Genomic DNA, 18521 nt, shown 5'->3' with positions numbered 1-18521 from the left:
ATTTGCACATATTGACTAAAAATCATGATAAAATACAAATTAAATAGTTCATACAAAGGTGTTTTTGTAAGACAAACATGTGTACAACTATTTTCTTAGGGTTTTATCAATGCGATAGTTCAAATAATGTGTGATTTTGTGTGCATTTGTGCTTAGCCTCTCCTTAGACAAGACTTGGGGGCTCCAGGGAAGGAAAGGATGGAAACCAGTGGCTTAAAATTACAATCTTGTATACAAAAGGACTTTTTACATGCACAGTGTGAAGAGGCGAATAAAAAACAGTGGCAAATGTTTCAGCCCCTCACTATCAGTGCACTATGAAAGCGTATTTATTTGTCCACTAATGGCTGCATAACAGAATTTTGTTTTCATTTATCTCAGCCTGTGGATTTTTTTCTGGCTGATCAGCCCAAACAAAAAGTGTGCAGGTGTCTCTGGTGTTTCTTTTAGAATTTCTCCACCACCAACATACCCAGAGGTCACTTTTTTGATGCCCCAAGTATGAGTAGTTTCACAAAATCTGCTGATTCAGCTCATGAAAATCTGAGCTTCTATCGTTCAGAACTATCCATCTCTAAGCAATAGCAAAGGGAACCACACCGGGTCAAATATTGAAACACATACAGCTGTGTCCTACCTCCATATAAGATGGCCGTGTTGTGAACGATGAGCTGAGCGTCTGCTTTGAACTCCTCAAAGGTTTTGTATTTTCCTTCAGACAGATTCTGAAAGAGAGACAGACATCGTACATTTTCTGAATATTTGATCAGTTTGTATTTTGACGCTTCGGCAAACTTTAACGATGACAAGCCTTTGACTGAATTTGATCTAAAGTTAATAAAAAGGAGGGAGAGTTTATCAGAAAGTGAGAGAACAAGTACAGAGATGTTTATTCACATGCTGGGCTCCAGTGTTTGTGTGTTGTGACCGACGTGAGGAGGTCCAGGACAGGGCAGCGTACTTACTAACACTAATACTCTCACACACACCGAGGTCTGGGCAGAGCTCCAGCGTGTCTGGCAGAGTTGTGGCGTGATGCACCGCTGACCGCAGCACAACAGAGTCCTGCCTGACCTCTCTCACACCACACACATCGGTTAACTCAAAATTCAACCCTAAGTCTAAGCCTGAAAATCTCACAAGGAGGACTCAGTGGACCTTTTTTACCTTGGGTTGTAAAATAAAAGAGTAGTCAGCAAAAGTGTCCTGATAGCTGTTAGAGGGGCTGTGTGGTGTCCAAAGACTGAATAATAGATTGATTTTTGGGGCTTTTTAGACCTTTAATATAGAGAAGGATAGTGGATAGAGTCAGACACAGAGGTATGAGAGTGGGGTATGACACCTGGAAAGGAACCACAAGCTGGACTTGAACCTGGGCCACCAGCATACATGGGGCCAGCATAACTGCCCTATCAAGGCTACATCTCATCTGAGATTCATAAAGTCAAAATGTTAAAGCCAAAGCTTAAGACACACCAGAGTCAGTGAAATAAACCTGTGTTAAAAAATTAATGAAATAAAAAAGAGGGCAAGACAGTGGAGTGGAAAGAAAGCTTCAGTGGGCTTTGGCGGTTACCTCCTGGATGTTCGAGACGTCCAGCGCGGTGTGGATCAGCCGTTTGTACATGGGGTGTTTAGTGTCTTTGCCTTTCTTGTTCAGGTCCACTGCCTGCGATGCAGAGGAGGGAAAATGATTTAAAACCACTCCTTAGAGAGGAGGAGGAGAAGAGGATGAGGGAGTAACTTAAGGAGGACACATTAGAGACAACACAGAGGATAAATGATGAGATTTGATGGGAGCTTTGGAAAGACAGAGACGGAAAGTAGAGAACAAAGGAGACGGAGGGAGGTAATGAGATTTAACACAAGCTTTATAGAGAATTGGTTAGACAGTGAGGGGGAGGGTTTAAAGAAGCGAAGAAACAGGCTGAAAGAGAATGAAGAAGGATGAAGAGGTTATTTTTCTTGCTATGAGAAAGTGTGGGGATACTTTAAACTCAGCTATCAAAGACTCAGTATTCACTTGTACACAAAAGAAAGAGATGTAATATATTTCTGCTCTGAAGCTTTTAGCTGAATTCCAGATCATATCTGAAACTGGAGTAAAAATAACTACATACAGGTTATTTAAATAGACTAGTGTTATAAACCGATAGGTTATGATGCTATATTTGACTACGGACAGGAGTCTCATAAAATTTAATTGGTATTAAAACCTGTTTCAATACCCAGGCAACATAAAAGTAGTCCTTGTCTTTTGCCATTTATTATTATTCATATGTTCTGAGTTGAAAGCTATCAGCAAACCTCACCATCATTGGGCCTGTGAGTTCATGGTAAGCCCTTAGATTGATGTTGACATGTATGTCTGAGTAAAACTGTAAATTAATAAAGCCATGCTTTTTGTTTACTGGTGAAATAAAGCAGCTCGCCACAGTTGACAGGATGATCTTAATGAGTTCCAGCCTCTACACAAACCACTGTATGCAGTCTGAGCTATCAGATATTGAACCGTAAGGACCACCTGGTATCCGAACACCCAAAATGGACAGATATCCGAGTGTATGTATGGTGCAATTGTGAAACTTGGGCTACAATCCACAATCTGCTTTTCATTAAGTAGAGCGACATGACAATGTTAGAAAACATTAAAAAAAAAAAAAAACAGAAAAAAGGTGGAATAAAGATGCTTGTTCTCACCCTTTCCTTCATACGCTGCACGATGAAGCGCAGATATTTACTCATCTCCTGTTTGTTCAGGTTCTTCTTTTTACTTCCCTGCAGGAGGACGACAGTGACGTAGAGAAAGAGGAAAAACAGAGGAAAACTTTAGACTTACAGCTGCTTCTCCTTTAACCCCAATATTTCATCACACATGCATGTTTATAAAAATAAATACAAAGGCTGAGGGTGGAAGTCAAACAGAGTATAAAGCCCCCCTAAACCTTCCTAACGCTGTCCTTAAGAGACCTTCACAGGATGTCTCACTTTCTAAAATGAGCTCTTTTGACTACCCACCTTGCAGACGACACACTGCCAGTGAGACCCTCCGTCTCTGGGCTTGAACTCCTCCGTCAGACACTTGGGGTGGTAAACCCGGAAGCAGTTGTCACACGTGAGGACGTCGCCCGGTAGGTGACACTCGAAGCAGTACCAGTCGTGACTCTCTGTCTCCCACTCCTGCAGGAAAGACACAGCAGAGCAAAAGTTTGGGTAACCCCCCCCTCCAACCCGCCAACCACAGCAGAGGAGGAAACCAAAAAAAAATCTTTATCCTCCCTTCTCATTTTAAACTAGATCTCTGATTTAACAAGAGGTGAAAGAAGTTAGGTTCAAGCTAAATAAAACAGAAAATCAGCTGCAAAGTTGATTTAAAAAAACACCTTTTTCCAGTAGGTTCACTTGCCAAGTATACTGATCCAACTAATTCTGGTGCTCCGCTCGAACAAAATGTCTTAATAAACACAAACTCTGCAGACAGAGAAGCGCCACATCCAGGTCAGTGATTGTAACCTGTAAACCCTGTTCTATTCCTCCATGCAATTTGTCATAAACTAGGGACTGGTGCAAATACTCCAGCACTTGATCTGCAGTACTTTGAGTGATGTTTCATTACTTAGCAGTGAAGAAGTCAAAAGTTGTCTACATGTTGCTATGCTGCCCATAAGGGCCAAGCCACATTGGGGTGGTTGGGGGGGTGTCTGTGTATAGTTGAACTGTGATAACCATACTTTATTTTCTAACACAAATACTCACCATTCTTATCAATGCAATAAATAAATATATAAAAATACAGCTGCTTCAGTAAAATTTAGTCAAATGTCTTTTTAATTGAAATTACACAAGCCTTTTTTGGAAGTGTTAACAGTGTGGGAAAGCAAGAAAGCAAATCATTCGGCCAAAAAAATAGCTTTTCAGCCTCAAAAAGAGACTAATAGGAGCACTGATCTAATACACATGTTCTGATATTAATGAATCCCATCCAGGGACGGCCTGTTTACCCAACTGTTTGGGGTCCCAGACAGTTCTGTGGGCAGGCATGGCACCTTCTAATACTAAACATTCATCATTTAACCCTTCTGTTTTTATTTACTTTTAGCGTCAAGTTCCTGTAATCTGTGGCTATGCTAATGGTTTAACCAAATTTTATGTGGACAGGAGTGAAAGTCCACTTTATTTCAAGCAGAATCTCTACTGTAAAAGTACAACAAAGAGCAGTTTGTTGAGAAACTCTCTTGTCTAAATAGTTAAACTTAGTTGGGTCACTTACTCTGAAACTCTCTTAACTGAGACGCATTAGAAGTCAGTGAGTCATTTTGTACAAGCACTCCTGTACATTTCTTAATGTGTAGTGGTATTTGACAGAGTCAACTCTTTAAGCTGTCTCCTTGCTGTCTCCCTTTTGGGGTGGACCGATTACTGGCCAGGCTGATTACTGACGCCGATTCAGCCTTTGGCCGATTATCAGCATCATTTCATGTAATCAATAAACAATAAAATTAATCTAAAAGTGTGCTACTTTGGTTCTACTTCGGAGTGTGTCTTCCTCTCAGGCTCCGTTTTCACTCTCCAAGGTGTCACCAGATGTCCTGTATACAACGCAATCTGATTGGGTAGATGTCACATGAGTACTAATCAATCAACACTTCAGGCTGGGTGCCACTGACCTGCTGCTCCTGTGTTGCTCTGTGCCATTTCTCACGCTGATAGGGCTGAAATTTTTATTTCCTTTCATGCTTTTATCCCTGCAATTTTACATTTGCCACATCAAGTAGTTTTGTAAATCCTACCAAATGCACATCGGTTATCAGTCTCATGGACAAAAAATAATCGGTATAAGGCCTGACAAGCCCTACTGCAAAAATTTTCTAACATCAAAGTAACAAGTATTTATTTTATTTTTGCACTGAAGTCTTCAAATTTAGTCAAATCTTTTTAAACCTTTGTAAACTAAAAGTAAAATGTGTTTTGTGAGGCTCTATAAGAGTTTTCTTTTTCAAAATGAGCATCATAGTTTACAGTGAAATGCTTTTGAAAGTATTAATATTAAAGCCTTAGATCAGTGATACTCAACGTGTGGCTCTTTTGTGATTATTTGTTGCTCTATTATATCTTAATTTCAAATATAATCCCTTCAGAAAACCTTAGAAAAGGGAAACTCTTTGCCCTTTCAGCATTTTTGCCACTTTTCACCTATTTAAGCTAAGTTTTGCCGTTAAATACCACTTTTTTCCTCATTTTTGCCCATTATAGCCACTTCTTGTTGCCACTTTTATCCCATTTTTGTTCTTTTTCACCATTTTTGTTGCCATTTTTCACCCATTTAAGATACCTGTTACCATTGCCAATACCACTTGCTTGCTCTTTTTCACCTGTTTTGCCCCTTTTTTTTTCGCCACTATATCCCATTTTTGCCCTTTTTCACCACTTTTCACCCATTTCAGCTACCTTTTGCTACTAAATACCACGTGTTTCCTATTTTTTTTTGCTAATTTTAGTTGCTTCTCACTCATTTTCTCATATTTGGACCATTCTATGTCACCTACAACTCATTTTTAGCCACTTCTCACTCACTTTTTGCTACTTTCTGACTTATCCTCCCCTTTCTCACCCCTTTTCATCCATTTTTGTTGCTTTTTGACCATTTTTGCCACCTTTAACTTATTGTTATTGTACTTCAGGCTGTTTTTGCTTTACTGCTTAGACTATGGAAAGATATTTCTCAGCACTTTGGCTCTTTGGTTGAATAACTCTGCCTTAGATTATCCTCTCAAAAAAAGTCAAATTCCAGTCTGTATTCATTAAAGGAAAGAATGATTGACACCTTATTCGATTCAAACTTTTCTTTGTGCACTCGCTCATGCTGTAGTAATCCCGTCTTACACTGATTCTCATTTAAAGGTTCAAATCAAGGGCACAGTGACGGGAGGCATGAACGGCTAACTACTCATCAGCCTGCCAAGAGTCCAACTCCTCCCACTCACAGTCTGGACCGACTCTGTAGGGGAGAGTAGGAGAATTGTGACTGAACGCCGCTCAATATAAGCTACAAAAAGAAGCAGCATTACGGCCTCTTTCTTGATCTTTCCTCCATGTGCTGCATGTTGGGCTTAAAATACTCAGTTGTAGATCTTTCTGAGTCTGAAAGCCATGTTAAAAAGACATTTGTGGTCTCTTTCCTGGCATAAAGCTTTTTCACTCTTCAGGAAATGTCATCATTAACTACAGCATTTTAAATCTCGTCATCTGCATAAGCACCAACAATAAATGTAAAGAGCAGCTGTTGCAGGAAGAGAAGCTACTGCTCATCTTTGTTCATCATTATTTTACAGGGAAGACTAACAAAAGCAGGACACGCAAGACTATGGGACACGTTTTTACACCATACAGGTATTTTATACAGTTTTATCTGCTAAACAAAGATCACAGACTGATTAAGCCATAAGGTCGGTTACTAGCTGCAGCTTTATTTATGACATGGTGACTATAAATGTCACCTTATCAACAAGTTATTTGCTTCTTTGTTTATAACTATGATTTGTTGGGATTTTCCTCTATTTTGATGGGGGAGATTTGGGGTAAGACACGCAACAAGGGGCACCAGGTTTTAGACCCAAACTTGCAACACGTGCTCTACCAACAAAGCTGAACCAGAGCCCAGATATTTAATATTTTTTCTTTGTTATACATTTTCTTTTCTACTATTCTCAACTCCCCTGTGTTGCGTTGACTTCCTTTACCTGTTTTTATGGGTTCCACAGTGCTTTAAGTCAGGGGTTCTCAACCTTTCCGGCCCAGACCCCCAAAATAAAGGTGCCAGAGACCGAGGACCCCCACTGTACCTGAAGGTGGTTGAACACAGCCATGTACATCCAAGAATAGTCATGTGCAGACAAGACCGCCTATTAGGAGGGAAAAATGGGAGAGCCTTCTGGGGGCCAGCAAAACCATGGTCCATTTTAAAGTTAAACTGTGGTATTTTATATTTAACCCGAACAATAACCACTCTTATCAAAGAAACACATTTTAATTCATTTTTGTAGAAAGGAGCCCTCTTAAAAGAGATCCTTTTGTTAAAAACATAATTAAAATATGTTAAAAAATAGCTAAAATAGGTGAATAATGGCAAAAAATGGTGGGAAAGGTGGCAAAATTAGATTGTAAAAGTAGCAGCAATGGGTTAGAAATGCCAAAAACTCAAGTGGCAAAAAAAAAAAAAAAAGACAAAAATGGGTTATAGTGGTAAAAGTGATTTAAAAGTGGCTGAAATGGTGTTAAAGTGGCAAAAATAGGTTGAAATTTGGTGAAATGGGATGAAAATTGATATAAGGTGTCAATAATGTGCCAACAGAGCCGACAATAGGCAGAGTGGCAAGATTTGGTTTAGAAGTAGCAAAACTGGCAGAAAAAAAAAAAAGTGGGTGAAAGGGTTTAAAATTGAAAAAAAAAGGGTTTTAAGTTACAAAAATGTGTTAAAATTAGTGGGAAAAAGTGATGACAACAGGTTAAAATTGGGCAAAGTCGATCTAAGTGGCAACAGTGACATTAAAAAATGTTTTTAGTCTTTTTAAAGCATCTGGAGACCCCCTCTCAGTGTCTAGCGACCCCCAGTAGGGTCCTGACCCCAACGTTCAGAACCCCTATCTTAAGTAGAGTTTTATCTTTTTTTTTTTTAACAGTTTTTATTTCCTTTTGTTGCTTCTAATTTCACATATTTGGATAAGAGTTGCCTTACTTTATTGCCTTTATCCCATTTTAATGATTTACTGCCTCTTTTATTGTTTTCATCTTATTTTCTTGAATTCTATATTGCTGTTTAGTTTGCTTTTATCTCCTTATTTTATTTTTTTAGTCTTTTAACTGTTTAAATTATCTTATACATCCCAAACCTCTGGTCTCACTTCACATTATAGGGTTCTTGAGATGGTTGGGCTCATTATGTCAGGGTTCATTATGTGTTTTTCATTTGGTTTTAATGTTTGCCTTTGCTTGTATGTCAAAGCAAAACGCTTTTAAATTTGCTGATCTATATGCTTGGAACAAATTACTAATGGAATTTATTGATCTGGTCTTGCGGATGCTTTTTAGGGATGCACAATATCACTAGCATGACAGTGGTTTCAGCAGACATTAGCTGAGAAAGTTAACAGTCAGCTCTAGCAGATATGGAAATTTATGACAATATTTGCAAGGGATATATTGGCTGTAATTTAGCAAATAAGTTTGTGGAGTTGGACCAACAACCTTCATCAGCTAAAGTATGCTCCTTTGCTCATCCTCATTCCTTAAACCTTAGAGTGTGTTTTAAGTACAGTTGGGCAATTAATCCCAAATTAGATTAAATCACAGTACAGCCAGCTGAAATCTGCAAATCACAGAAATTGCAACATTTCTTTAGCTTGAGACATTCTTTTTGCAGCAGAGATTTTATGCACATTATGCAACAATGCAAGTGTCATTTTTTTTTTAATTCTTGTTTTATGTAAGTTTATTTTAGTCAAGTGACATAAAAATGATAATCCCTTCAAAAAAGCAATTGTATCAAATTTTCAATATGAGCACAAATAATTAGTTAATTCTATCTGATAATGATGAAGCTTAGCATCAGTTCATACCCCCAGCTGCCATCTTACCTCCTCCACCCCAGCTGCCTCCTTTATAGCTTAAAGCTTGTTGCTCCCTCATATTTACATTCACGCTTCTGAAATTATTTCATTGTTTTCAATACACACTGTCATTTATGCATCCATCCATATGAGGGTTTTTAGCCATGCACTCCCTGTAAAATCCAAGCATGCTGCTTGACAAACCCAGGAAGCATCTTTAAAGCAGAGCCTTCTCCACCAAGTAAAACGGTAGATCCATTTTGCATTAAAATGCACGATGACAGTGTTCCTGACAGAATGTAGGTTATAATGCAGAATGATTTATTGCTTGAATATGTTGAAAAATACACAAGTTGAGAAATCTAAAAATAATCACATATGAAATCACATTATCAGGGGAGAAAAACTGCAGTTAGATTATTTTTGCAAATCGTTCGGCCCTACTTTTGAGGACTGAAGTTTTAGGTCAAAACATTTACATATCTGTATTGATAACACTAATAGCTAAAATGCATTTAGAAATATCAGCATATTGGATATAGATAAAAATCTCACATTGTGCATCCCTAATGATTTAAAGAGAATGCTTAATGACTTGGAGGCATTCACATCTGGCTGCAGATGCTTTGCCTTTAAAATTTATGACTGTGGGTCAATCTTACTGACAGTTACAGTTTAAATCTGCAGCCGAGTCTCTTGATACTTCAAGATTTTGCATCTTTTATTATGCTGTCTGACTTTGGCTGCTTGTCGTCTGAAACTATGTGAACTGCTCGTTTTGGTCAGGGCTATCAAAAAAGAGCTTTAAAACTTAACGTGGTTTTCATGTTTAATAAAATAAAATAACAATCACCTGCAGCTGAGATAACATGTTGGTTCATCTGGGAACAATTTGATGCTCTATTTGCTTTTCCACCCTAAGCACTCAATAATTTTCATTACAAGTAACACCATATTTCTGTCCAATTTTCAGGGGATTAAAAGTTTCTACTTTTTGCCTAAGTTTGCACTGAAGCTGAAAACCTTTCAAGTCCAAATGAGACTGCAGTCATGAACCAACAGTTTGCATTTCACTGTTATTTTTGCATGTGGTAAAACTACAAAACCACTCTCACACAGCATGCAAACTTCCTGCTTACTTTCTTCAACAGAGTATTTGTCAAAAAAGAAGGCTTGTTGTCCCATCTTTTTTTGCTTTTCTGTTTAATCAGTCTTTGTGTTAAAGTCCTGCAAAAATACACTGACCACTGATGATTTTTCGCAATGGGTAGAAAAAATCTAATGATATTAGCACTAACAGTGCTATCCTAGGGTGGGGGCTTTTGTATGCTAAAATAACATCCCTGAATTTTATTTTCTATCTTCTCTCTGCAGCAGAAGTGCATTAAGCTTTTCTAAAGGTTTCTGCTCCCTGGTGAAAGATCCTGCGATGGAAGCATAGTTTATAATAAGTTTGTTCATGATTCTCTGCATGATCTGACCTGGACGGGGTAAATCTCCTCAGGGTTTACATTTCAGCCCATCTATGTACAAAAACGCTCTGAAATCTCTTCCCAGATTCCTCGAAGGACATCTACTTAAAGAGCGGAAAGTACTCTTCACCCACACAAACAGTTGAGGGAACAGAATGGTCCTCGAGTTCTGTCGAATGTCAACAGGCACTCCACTATTGCTGGACTCTCTGATGAAAGACTTCAAAAAGCTGTGAGCCAAGGACATGGTGTCTGCCGCTTCAGCAGAGTGATATTCAGCAGGAGCGGGGACAGAATAAGGCCCAGGAAAAACCGATGATAAAGCAGCAGTATGATGTTTGAGTACCAGCAAGACAAAAGAAGCAACTCAGAGCTGGAGCAACGCGAGATATTTCAGGCTAGAAGCTGATTTAAGAGGGAAAATTTAACCTATTACTGATGTGGACGTAGATGTGGTGAGTATTTGATTCTAAAACTTTGACCTCTAACACTCAGGTTGAAAAATATTACTGTTAAATTCAGACATATTCATCTGAGCTCTCCATACATTCATGGGAGTGTAAAGCATCCAACAGATGTTCAAAATAAAGTGAAATCATTGAGGAGGGAGATGCCAAGAGGAAGGAAGGTTCACTGAAAGTGATGTTAGTTGATTTAATGAAATAATGTGTATTTGTGCTCTTTTCACAACGCACGGGTCGTTTCTATCAAAGTGCAGCAACAACACATCATATCATATTTGTTATCATGCATTACAAGTGCACAGACTGAAGTAGGTTTAACACCAAAATCTCATACAATCAACAATGCATCCAGCATTTTATTCATTTTTAAAGTAAATTAAACCTTTAATAAGCTAAACGGGTTCACAGTGACCTGGATTCAATTCAATCTGATGTGAAGCAGAGTATTTCAAATTCATTAAGATTATCTGTTAGACATTTTTCAACGTTGATCAGTTTTAGGAGTAGACTGTTTGTTTCTGAATTTCTGTTCAAAGCCTCAGTTTGCCATTTATGCCATGCTTGGTTTTTAGGAGTCATGAGTAAGCCGACTTTGATGAGAATGTGCTAAAGCACAGGTATCAAACTCAAGGCCCGGGGGCCAAATCCGGCCCCTGGAACAGTTCAATCCGGCCTGCAGGATGATCTCATATTTCTGTTCTAACTGGCCCATCAGTCTGAGGTCTGCAGATTTCCTCAAGTATAAAAATGTGAACTTATCCATGATGATTTAAGATATCCTTGTTAAATCACAAAATCTGAAAAGGAGTAAAAATATTTAAATAACAAGTCAGGAATGTGGGAAAAGTAATTAATTTTTGTTTTAATTTCATATTTCAATTTCACATCTCACAGTCAGGACTCAAAGTCAGGATTTTGACTTTTTATTTCATACTTTGAGCATTTCAACTCATAATTTTAACTTCTTTTATGATATTTTGAGCTCTAAGATTCAAAATTCTAAATTTTATGTCATATTTTGACCTTTTTAACCAATTATTTTTATAATTCATCTCATATTTTCAACTCCAATCTTTGACCATAGAATCCCATAGTTTGACTCACAATTTAAAAATTTGAATCATATTTTGACTTTTAATTTTATGATTAAAAATTTTATTTCATATTTTGACCTTTTAAACTCATAATTTTGACTTTTTTTCTAATATATCTGCCTTTCAGAAACATTGTTTTTCAATTTCAATTTCATGTTTCATGTCAAATGTCAAAATTGTTTATCATCAGTGCAACATTTTTTTTTCATATTTTATTACAGGTGAAACAAGGTTGACAGTTTCTGGTTAAAAAGGTGACGCTGTTAGGCCCTCAGGTTAGTCCTGAATCCAGAATCCGGCCCGTGCTGTGATTGAGTTTGACAACCCTGTGCTAAAGCAACGTTTCAGATTTAGAAAGAGTGCTTCCATCGGCTCCGTCACTGCTCCAGCACCCCAAAGTCCTCTAGAGCAGATCTGCAGCACTTCTAATTTTCCCATCAATTTAGCAAGAGTGAGTGAGGCAAGAAAGAAAACTTCAGAATAAAATACTGTGTTGACGGTGCTCAGCACGGTGCTGCTCTGTGCTGGACTGCACTGAAAACACAGTGGATGTTGAGGGACATCCACCTATTTGACTTTTTAGTAGATGTGAAATAATTCTGAATGAATGCCCTCCTTATTGGCTTCATTTTTAAACCCAGTAAGCTACACTGCCTATTACGACCAATGGTGTGAGGAGTTGATATTTCAAGGTCAATATGAGGACACAGCACATGGCAGCTGAATTGAATCCAGGCACCTGTGGAGACGGGACAGTCTCCATCCTACCCACGCCTTTACAGTGACTCTCAGATTCAAAATGTCCCCTGAGTTCTTGCTAACCAGAAAGAATCGGTCAGCGTTACTAACATTAAACCCAATAAAAGACAACCGCCTCCTCTTCTCCATCACTACATCAGCTCCACCCGGTTTCATCCATTTAAAAAGGAGGAGAAAAAAGAAAATAGGCATGCCAGACAGAAGTTAAGACCACAGCAGAACACACCCCTTCTGAGGAGAACTACAACTACCAAGACCAAAAAACTACAAACGTACGGATGCTTGCTACCAACCTGCAGCTATGCTAGCATTGCTTGTAATCTTAATATGCAAATACAATCAATTCAATTACTAAAACTGTTAAAGCAGAATTTCACAGTTTCTGTAAGACTTAAGGTGGCCGTTTTAAAGCCAAACACTGGACACAGCTTTGAGCTGCACCAGGTGAGTGTTTGTACATTTGAAAATCAAGCAACGGCACATCAGTAGATGAGTAGCGAGCAACATATTTCATCAAGATAACTGATCACTTCCGCAAGAAATTTGGCCACGTAGACACAGCGCTGAAATGGACTTTCATGAAGCTTTTTTTTTTACAGTGTAACAGAAGAACAACAAGTAGCCTCTGGTAGGGGGTTTTCACTGGAAAGACACCAGAATATGGGGCAAATTCAAGGCACAAAACTGATAGTTTCAGCCCCTAATGCGAGTAAAATTTCAATTATGTTGAAACAAGTACATTCAGTCATAAGCACTGAATTTAATGCTATAAGGCTTTCTATGTGATCCAGCCTGCATCTTTAAGAACAAACCAGAGTGTATAGTGCTGTTGAGTTTCTCTGCAAACTGCATAAAAAGATTCACTCCAATCCCTGACTGCACTGCATGTGGCAGGTCTGATTTCTCACAGAATGATGTTAGTTGAGGTGGGGAGGGGGATGAAGTGATCACATGAAGAACAAACCCTCAATTGGAAATATAACAATGCAGCCCTTACCTTGCTTCCTTCGGCTTTTGGATCCTGTGATTGCAAGTGATTCAGAGAGTAGTGTTTTAAAAGTCCTGCTGCTAAAATTGACTTGAACTCCGCTGGACAACAGTGTCAAGTCTTCAGACAACAACAGTTTCTTTTCAGTCTCTTTTTTGGCACCACAAACTGCAGACCCCTCGTTATCACTTACAGTCCCAAATAAAGCATGATTTCCCCCTTTATCTACAATCGAACCTTGGTGTTTTTGAAATGCAAGTGTGTACGACTTAAAACCACCCAGTACCTTTACATGCACAGTTAAGTGAATAAGTAATAACTGGATGAGGACGTTTTAATGGGATCATGTCTTTGTCCCAGTATAGATGCATCCAATTTAAAAGGATTGATGAGTTTATCTGCACGATATCTGTATCAGCAGATATTAATTCAAAAAGTTTATATATATATACACACACACATGAAAATATCTCCTGATATTTACAACCTATTTATTGGCTGAAAATATTCATATTTTAGGCAGTCTTCATTTGGTTCATCTTCAGTCTTTAAACTTTAAATGCATCTTAGGGACTTAAGTTTTACATCTTAACTACATTCATACATACAGTAGGTATTGACTGAAAATAAAAATAATAAAATAATCCTTTGATTAACAGAAATTCTGAGGAGAAACGCTCATCAGTGACCATTTCCCATGACAGAGACAGGATGCTGGCAACCTTGCCAGGAACACAGCAGTAAAAATTCCTACAGAACCACCTATTGGCTGATTAACAGATTACTGAAGTAACTGTTAGATGTAGTCCTAAATATAATCTTGCAAATAAGAGATCTGTCTGTCATCAGGCAAGTTAATCTTGAAAAGCTTCGATCCACAGCACTGGTGAAAAACCAGCCGCAGTTCAGACCAATCAGTGTCATTTGAGGAGAATGAGGCGGTAGACATGGTGGGGTTTAGTTGCACTGAAAGCCGATGACAATGGCTGCCGCTAGTGCAGCGATTAGCTCAGATGTAGCTTCAGTACAGCGGCAGTTTCATCAGAGCTGCACCACATTTCTTTATTAAATAGGGGAAAGAGACACACAGAGAGAGTTTCATGATGGGAAAAAATGTTTTTGCTCTTCTGCCGACCTGCTTCAGCATGAGTCTGTGACTGTTTCAGGGGGTTGTAGTGTGATTCTACATATACAATGGCTGCAAGTGGAGCGACTTGTTCGGATACAGCTGTAGAGAAGCGGTAGTTTTGTCAGAGTAATTTTTGTTAAAAAAAGAGCAAAAAGCTACACGAAAAACTTCTCTTTGCAAGGATGATATTTTCACTCCCCTCCTGACGGGCGTTAGCGGCTCACAGCAGCTTGTCAAGCTCCCGGTTTCGGTGTGAATAGCTACACACCTGCTGCTCTCACTAATGTTACCGCTGCTCTTGAGTTGAAGTGTGCATATGTGTGCAAGATCTGTATTCTTTGTCCTTCTCATTACGTCTTTTAATCTATTTATTACCTAGTTTTTATCCTAGTTATGTGGATGGGGACAATCGGTAACAGTGTTTTGTTCCTCCTCATGTGTATCGTGTTTTGGAATGACAATAAATAAATCTTTAATCACAAGTTTAATCCAAATTAAGATCCTCTGATTCTACGCTACAGTAGTGGTTCCCAAAGTGGGGAACAAGCTTGACAGGCAGCCATTATTGTTGTTTACAATCCATAAAGCCAGTTGGTGAATAAAACTCTGAAGAGCAAAAACAACTCTGACAATTAAGTGAAGTCGCTTTGCTCTTCTTTTAATCAAGAAATGTTGTCTAATAAACTGTCGCTATAGTTGTATCCAAGGTGACATCCTCCCTAAGGCCACTGTTTACAGGAATGCAGTCACTTATAAAAAATACACAAGTAGGTACCGCCTCTCTCTCCTCATTTTTATGTCTGGTGATTTTTTGACCCAAAATGAGCGTTTAAGCTTGAAACGGCCTGATGGCAGACAGAAAGTCTGGATAATTCATCAGCTTTGGAAGGTTATACTCCTTTTTTTAACATGATGCAATCTATCCCTGAAGCTTAGAGTTATATCAGGCATATAGCAGAGCGATTTCTGCTATGCTTTATGTAACACAACATTTTTTACTTTATTTAATTGCATGTAAACATGCTGAGCGTTTTAAGGTTCTAGTTTGTGTTGGATGTAGGAATTAGGCTTTGTTTATCCACTACAGCCAAACAAATATGTATTTTTTTTTTCTATGTAATATTTCTTGCTCAAAACTCATAGACAACACTCTGACAGTTTTTCTCAGTTAGAAGCATAAAGATTCTGCGAGGGTGTTACTTCCTTGGTGAAAAAAAAGCACTTGGATTAAAGCAGCCACCAGCTACATGTAAATGCCACTTGCACAGTAATCCATTAAGAGCTCTTTGCATAACAAACAGGAAAAGACATGAGGATAGACCAGACATGGTGAAATGATGCACTCAGTGCAGAGCTACAGTAACAGATGAAGCATGGCTACACAGTGCACATCTTCTTTATGACTAACATGGGAAATAAGGGAAAATGAAACCAATAAAATGAGAAACCTTAATATCACAGCGCTGTAAACCAAAGAGAATAAATTGTATATTGTGTGCACAAAGGATTAATCACTAAGGCCCTTAAAAGTATTTCTGACACTGAGCAGCAAGCATTCATCAGTGATATTTGCTCCACGTGGTGTCTGCATGCTGTGAATGCTTTAACATTGTGTTCACACTGTGAGCAACTTGACAGATGGGTGCATGTATCTTTTCACAATCTGAGGGAAGGTTTAAAATGTGGCGCCTGTGGTGATAACCTTGTCACTGCATGTTTTAAGGATTTGCAGATAGGCACTACGGGGTGTGCATTAGAAGTCAAATCATGAAGATAAAACTATTTTTGATGCAAAAGTATCAGGAGAAGCGACAGCCTCCACTATACAATCAATAAAATAAATGCTACATGCATCAACAAAAGAGCAGACATGAACATAGTGGCTGATAGAAAACATCATGAAGCAGCTGCATGACATGCATGGAGATCTACTAGTTGTTCCTGACATTGCATGGAACTTTTATATACTAGTAGAGGATTTGAGGAAAAATATTGGCGTAACATTGAGGTTGCTGTGTGCACACCTGCAGCTTTCCTAGAACACTTCAGGGAGTTTTTTTCTTTTTACACACATCAATAGGGGGCAGGATTCTTTTTCCACAATATACACTATAAAAGTATTCACTCAGCCATCCAAACCATTGAAATCAGGTGTTCCAATCACTTCCATGGCCACAGGTGTATAAAATCAAGCACCTAGGCATGCAGACTGTTTCTACAAACATTTGTGAAAGAATGGCTCGCTCTCAGGAGCTCAGTGAATTCCAGCGTGGTTCTGTGATAGGATGCCACCTGTGCAACAAGTCCAGTGGTGAGATTTCCTGGCTCCTAAATATTCCACAGTCAACTGTCAGTGGTATTATAACAAAGGGGAAGCGACTGGGAATGACAGCAACTCAGTCAAGAAGTGGGAGACCACGTAAAATGACGGAGCGGGGTCAGTGGACCCTGAAGCACATAATGAGCAGGGGTTGCCAACTTTCTGCAGAGTCAATCGCTACAGACCTCCAAACTTCATGTGGCCTTCAGATTAGCTCAAGAACAGTGCATAGAGAGCTTCATGAATGGGTTTCCATGGCCGAGCAGCTGCATCCAAGCCATACATCACCAAGTGCAATGCAAAGCGTCGGATGTAGTGGTGTAAAGCACGCCGCCACTGGACTCTGGAGCAGCGGAGACACGTTCTCTGGATTGATGAATCGATGAAGCGCTTCTTCATCTGGCAATCTGATGGACTAGTCTGGGTTTGGTGGTTGCCAGGAGAATGGTACTTGTCTGACTGCATTGTGCCAAGTGTTTAAGTTTGGTGGAGGGGGGATTATGGTGTGGGCTTGTTTTTCAGGAGCTGGGCTTGGCCCCTTAGTTCCAGTGAAAAGAACTCTGAATGCTTCAGCATACCAAGAGATGGTCTGAAAGCATCAAATGGCTTATTGTTTTTGCCTTGTATTGCATTATGGTAAAAAGAATATCAGGGTTCTGGGCTTCCAGTACAAAAGTAATGCAAACAAAAGGAAATGAATGGGTTGAATGGGTTTTATTTACCTTGTTGGTGTATTTAATCAAACTAGATTAATTATATACTTCTTTTGTAGTTTGTTACATATTAGCAATGTGGCAAGCTTCTGCTCTAACCTTCAATCAAATATTTCACAGCGTCATGATCTGATTGGCTACAATAACATATTCTTGTTAAATATTAACCAAAACTTAATAGCTGGGACACTAAAATGTTGTCATGTTTGCTGATGGAAGCTCATGTAAGAAGAAGATATGTTTTATCAACAGAAACTTATCAAATTATTAAAAAAGCATTGCTTACAGTGTGAACACCTGTCAGGATTCTATGTGACTCTCAGAGACACCAGGTGAGGTTGAAACATTAAAAATATGAAGCTGCTTCTTTGTGGTGACCAATAATACAGAATCTGGAAATTATGACTTTACTGCTTTACTCTTTAGTTGGGTAGCTGATGACTGCCATGGGCTTACCATCTCATCCCCGGGCAGCCAGTATCCCTCCTGCTCGATACCGGCCTTGGAGCCTTTGCAGCCGACAGTCAAGGTCTCCACCACCAGGCCGTCCTTCACAGCTAAGCTCAGCTGTCTGGCCGTCTCCTTAGGGTGCATGCTAAACACACGGCTCAGGTACCTGTGCAGGTGGAAATGAAGTAATAACTAGTCTGTGCCATAGCAGCAGGGAGTTAGGATGAAAACTTAAAAATGTACAATTTTGGTGTCCAGGAATTCCCCGTTAAACCTGTAAGAATGAAGTGCAACCAAACAAACTCGAACGGCATATTTCTCTCCAAGTAAAAGGTTTACTTTTGGTATATGCTGGTCGCATTTTCAACTCCTAGTCTGCAACATTTCTCTCTCCTCCCCACATTTCATGTCCGTTCTACTGTCCTGTCCTGAAGACAGTGAAAAAAAAAAAAAAAAAAAAAAAAACAAACAAAAAAAAAACCTGTAATATCTTGTGTATCTGTCAACAGTTTGTTGGCTAATAACA

The 18521-nt window shown here is 39.0% G+C and overlaps 1 protein-coding gene across 2 annotated transcripts in view; it reads right to left on the bottom strand.

Moving 5' to 3' along the window:
* Positions 1–18521, bottom strand: part of zmynd11 (zinc finger, MYND-type containing 11) — a 55148-nt gene that overhangs the window by 16460 nt on the left and 20167 nt on the right. Inside the window, exons 3-8 of one of the 2 annotated variants that reach the window (XM_041803157.1) lie at positions 18002–18161; positions 13393–13416; positions 3019–3180; positions 2701–2778; positions 1577–1669; positions 638–725 (exon numbers count right to left, since the gene is read on the bottom strand). In XM_041803157.1, the coding sequence (XP_041659091.1) occupies positions 638–725; positions 1577–1669; positions 2701–2778; positions 3019–3180; positions 13393–13416; positions 18002–18161 (605 nt within the window). The remainder of the gene's footprint in view (positions 1–637; positions 726–1576; positions 1670–2700; positions 2779–3018; positions 3181–13392; positions 13417–18001; positions 18162–18521) is intronic. The other variant, XM_041803158.1, reaches the window with a different exon arrangement.

Source organism: Cheilinus undulatus, linkage group 13 (assembly GCF_018320785.1).
Source record: "Cheilinus undulatus linkage group 13, ASM1832078v1, whole genome shotgun sequence".
Taxonomy (NCBI): Eukaryota; Metazoa; Chordata; class Actinopteri; order Labriformes; family Labridae; genus Cheilinus; species Cheilinus undulatus.
Note: the sequence above shows the minus strand (reverse complement) of the source record. Positions and strands in the feature narration are given on the sequence as shown.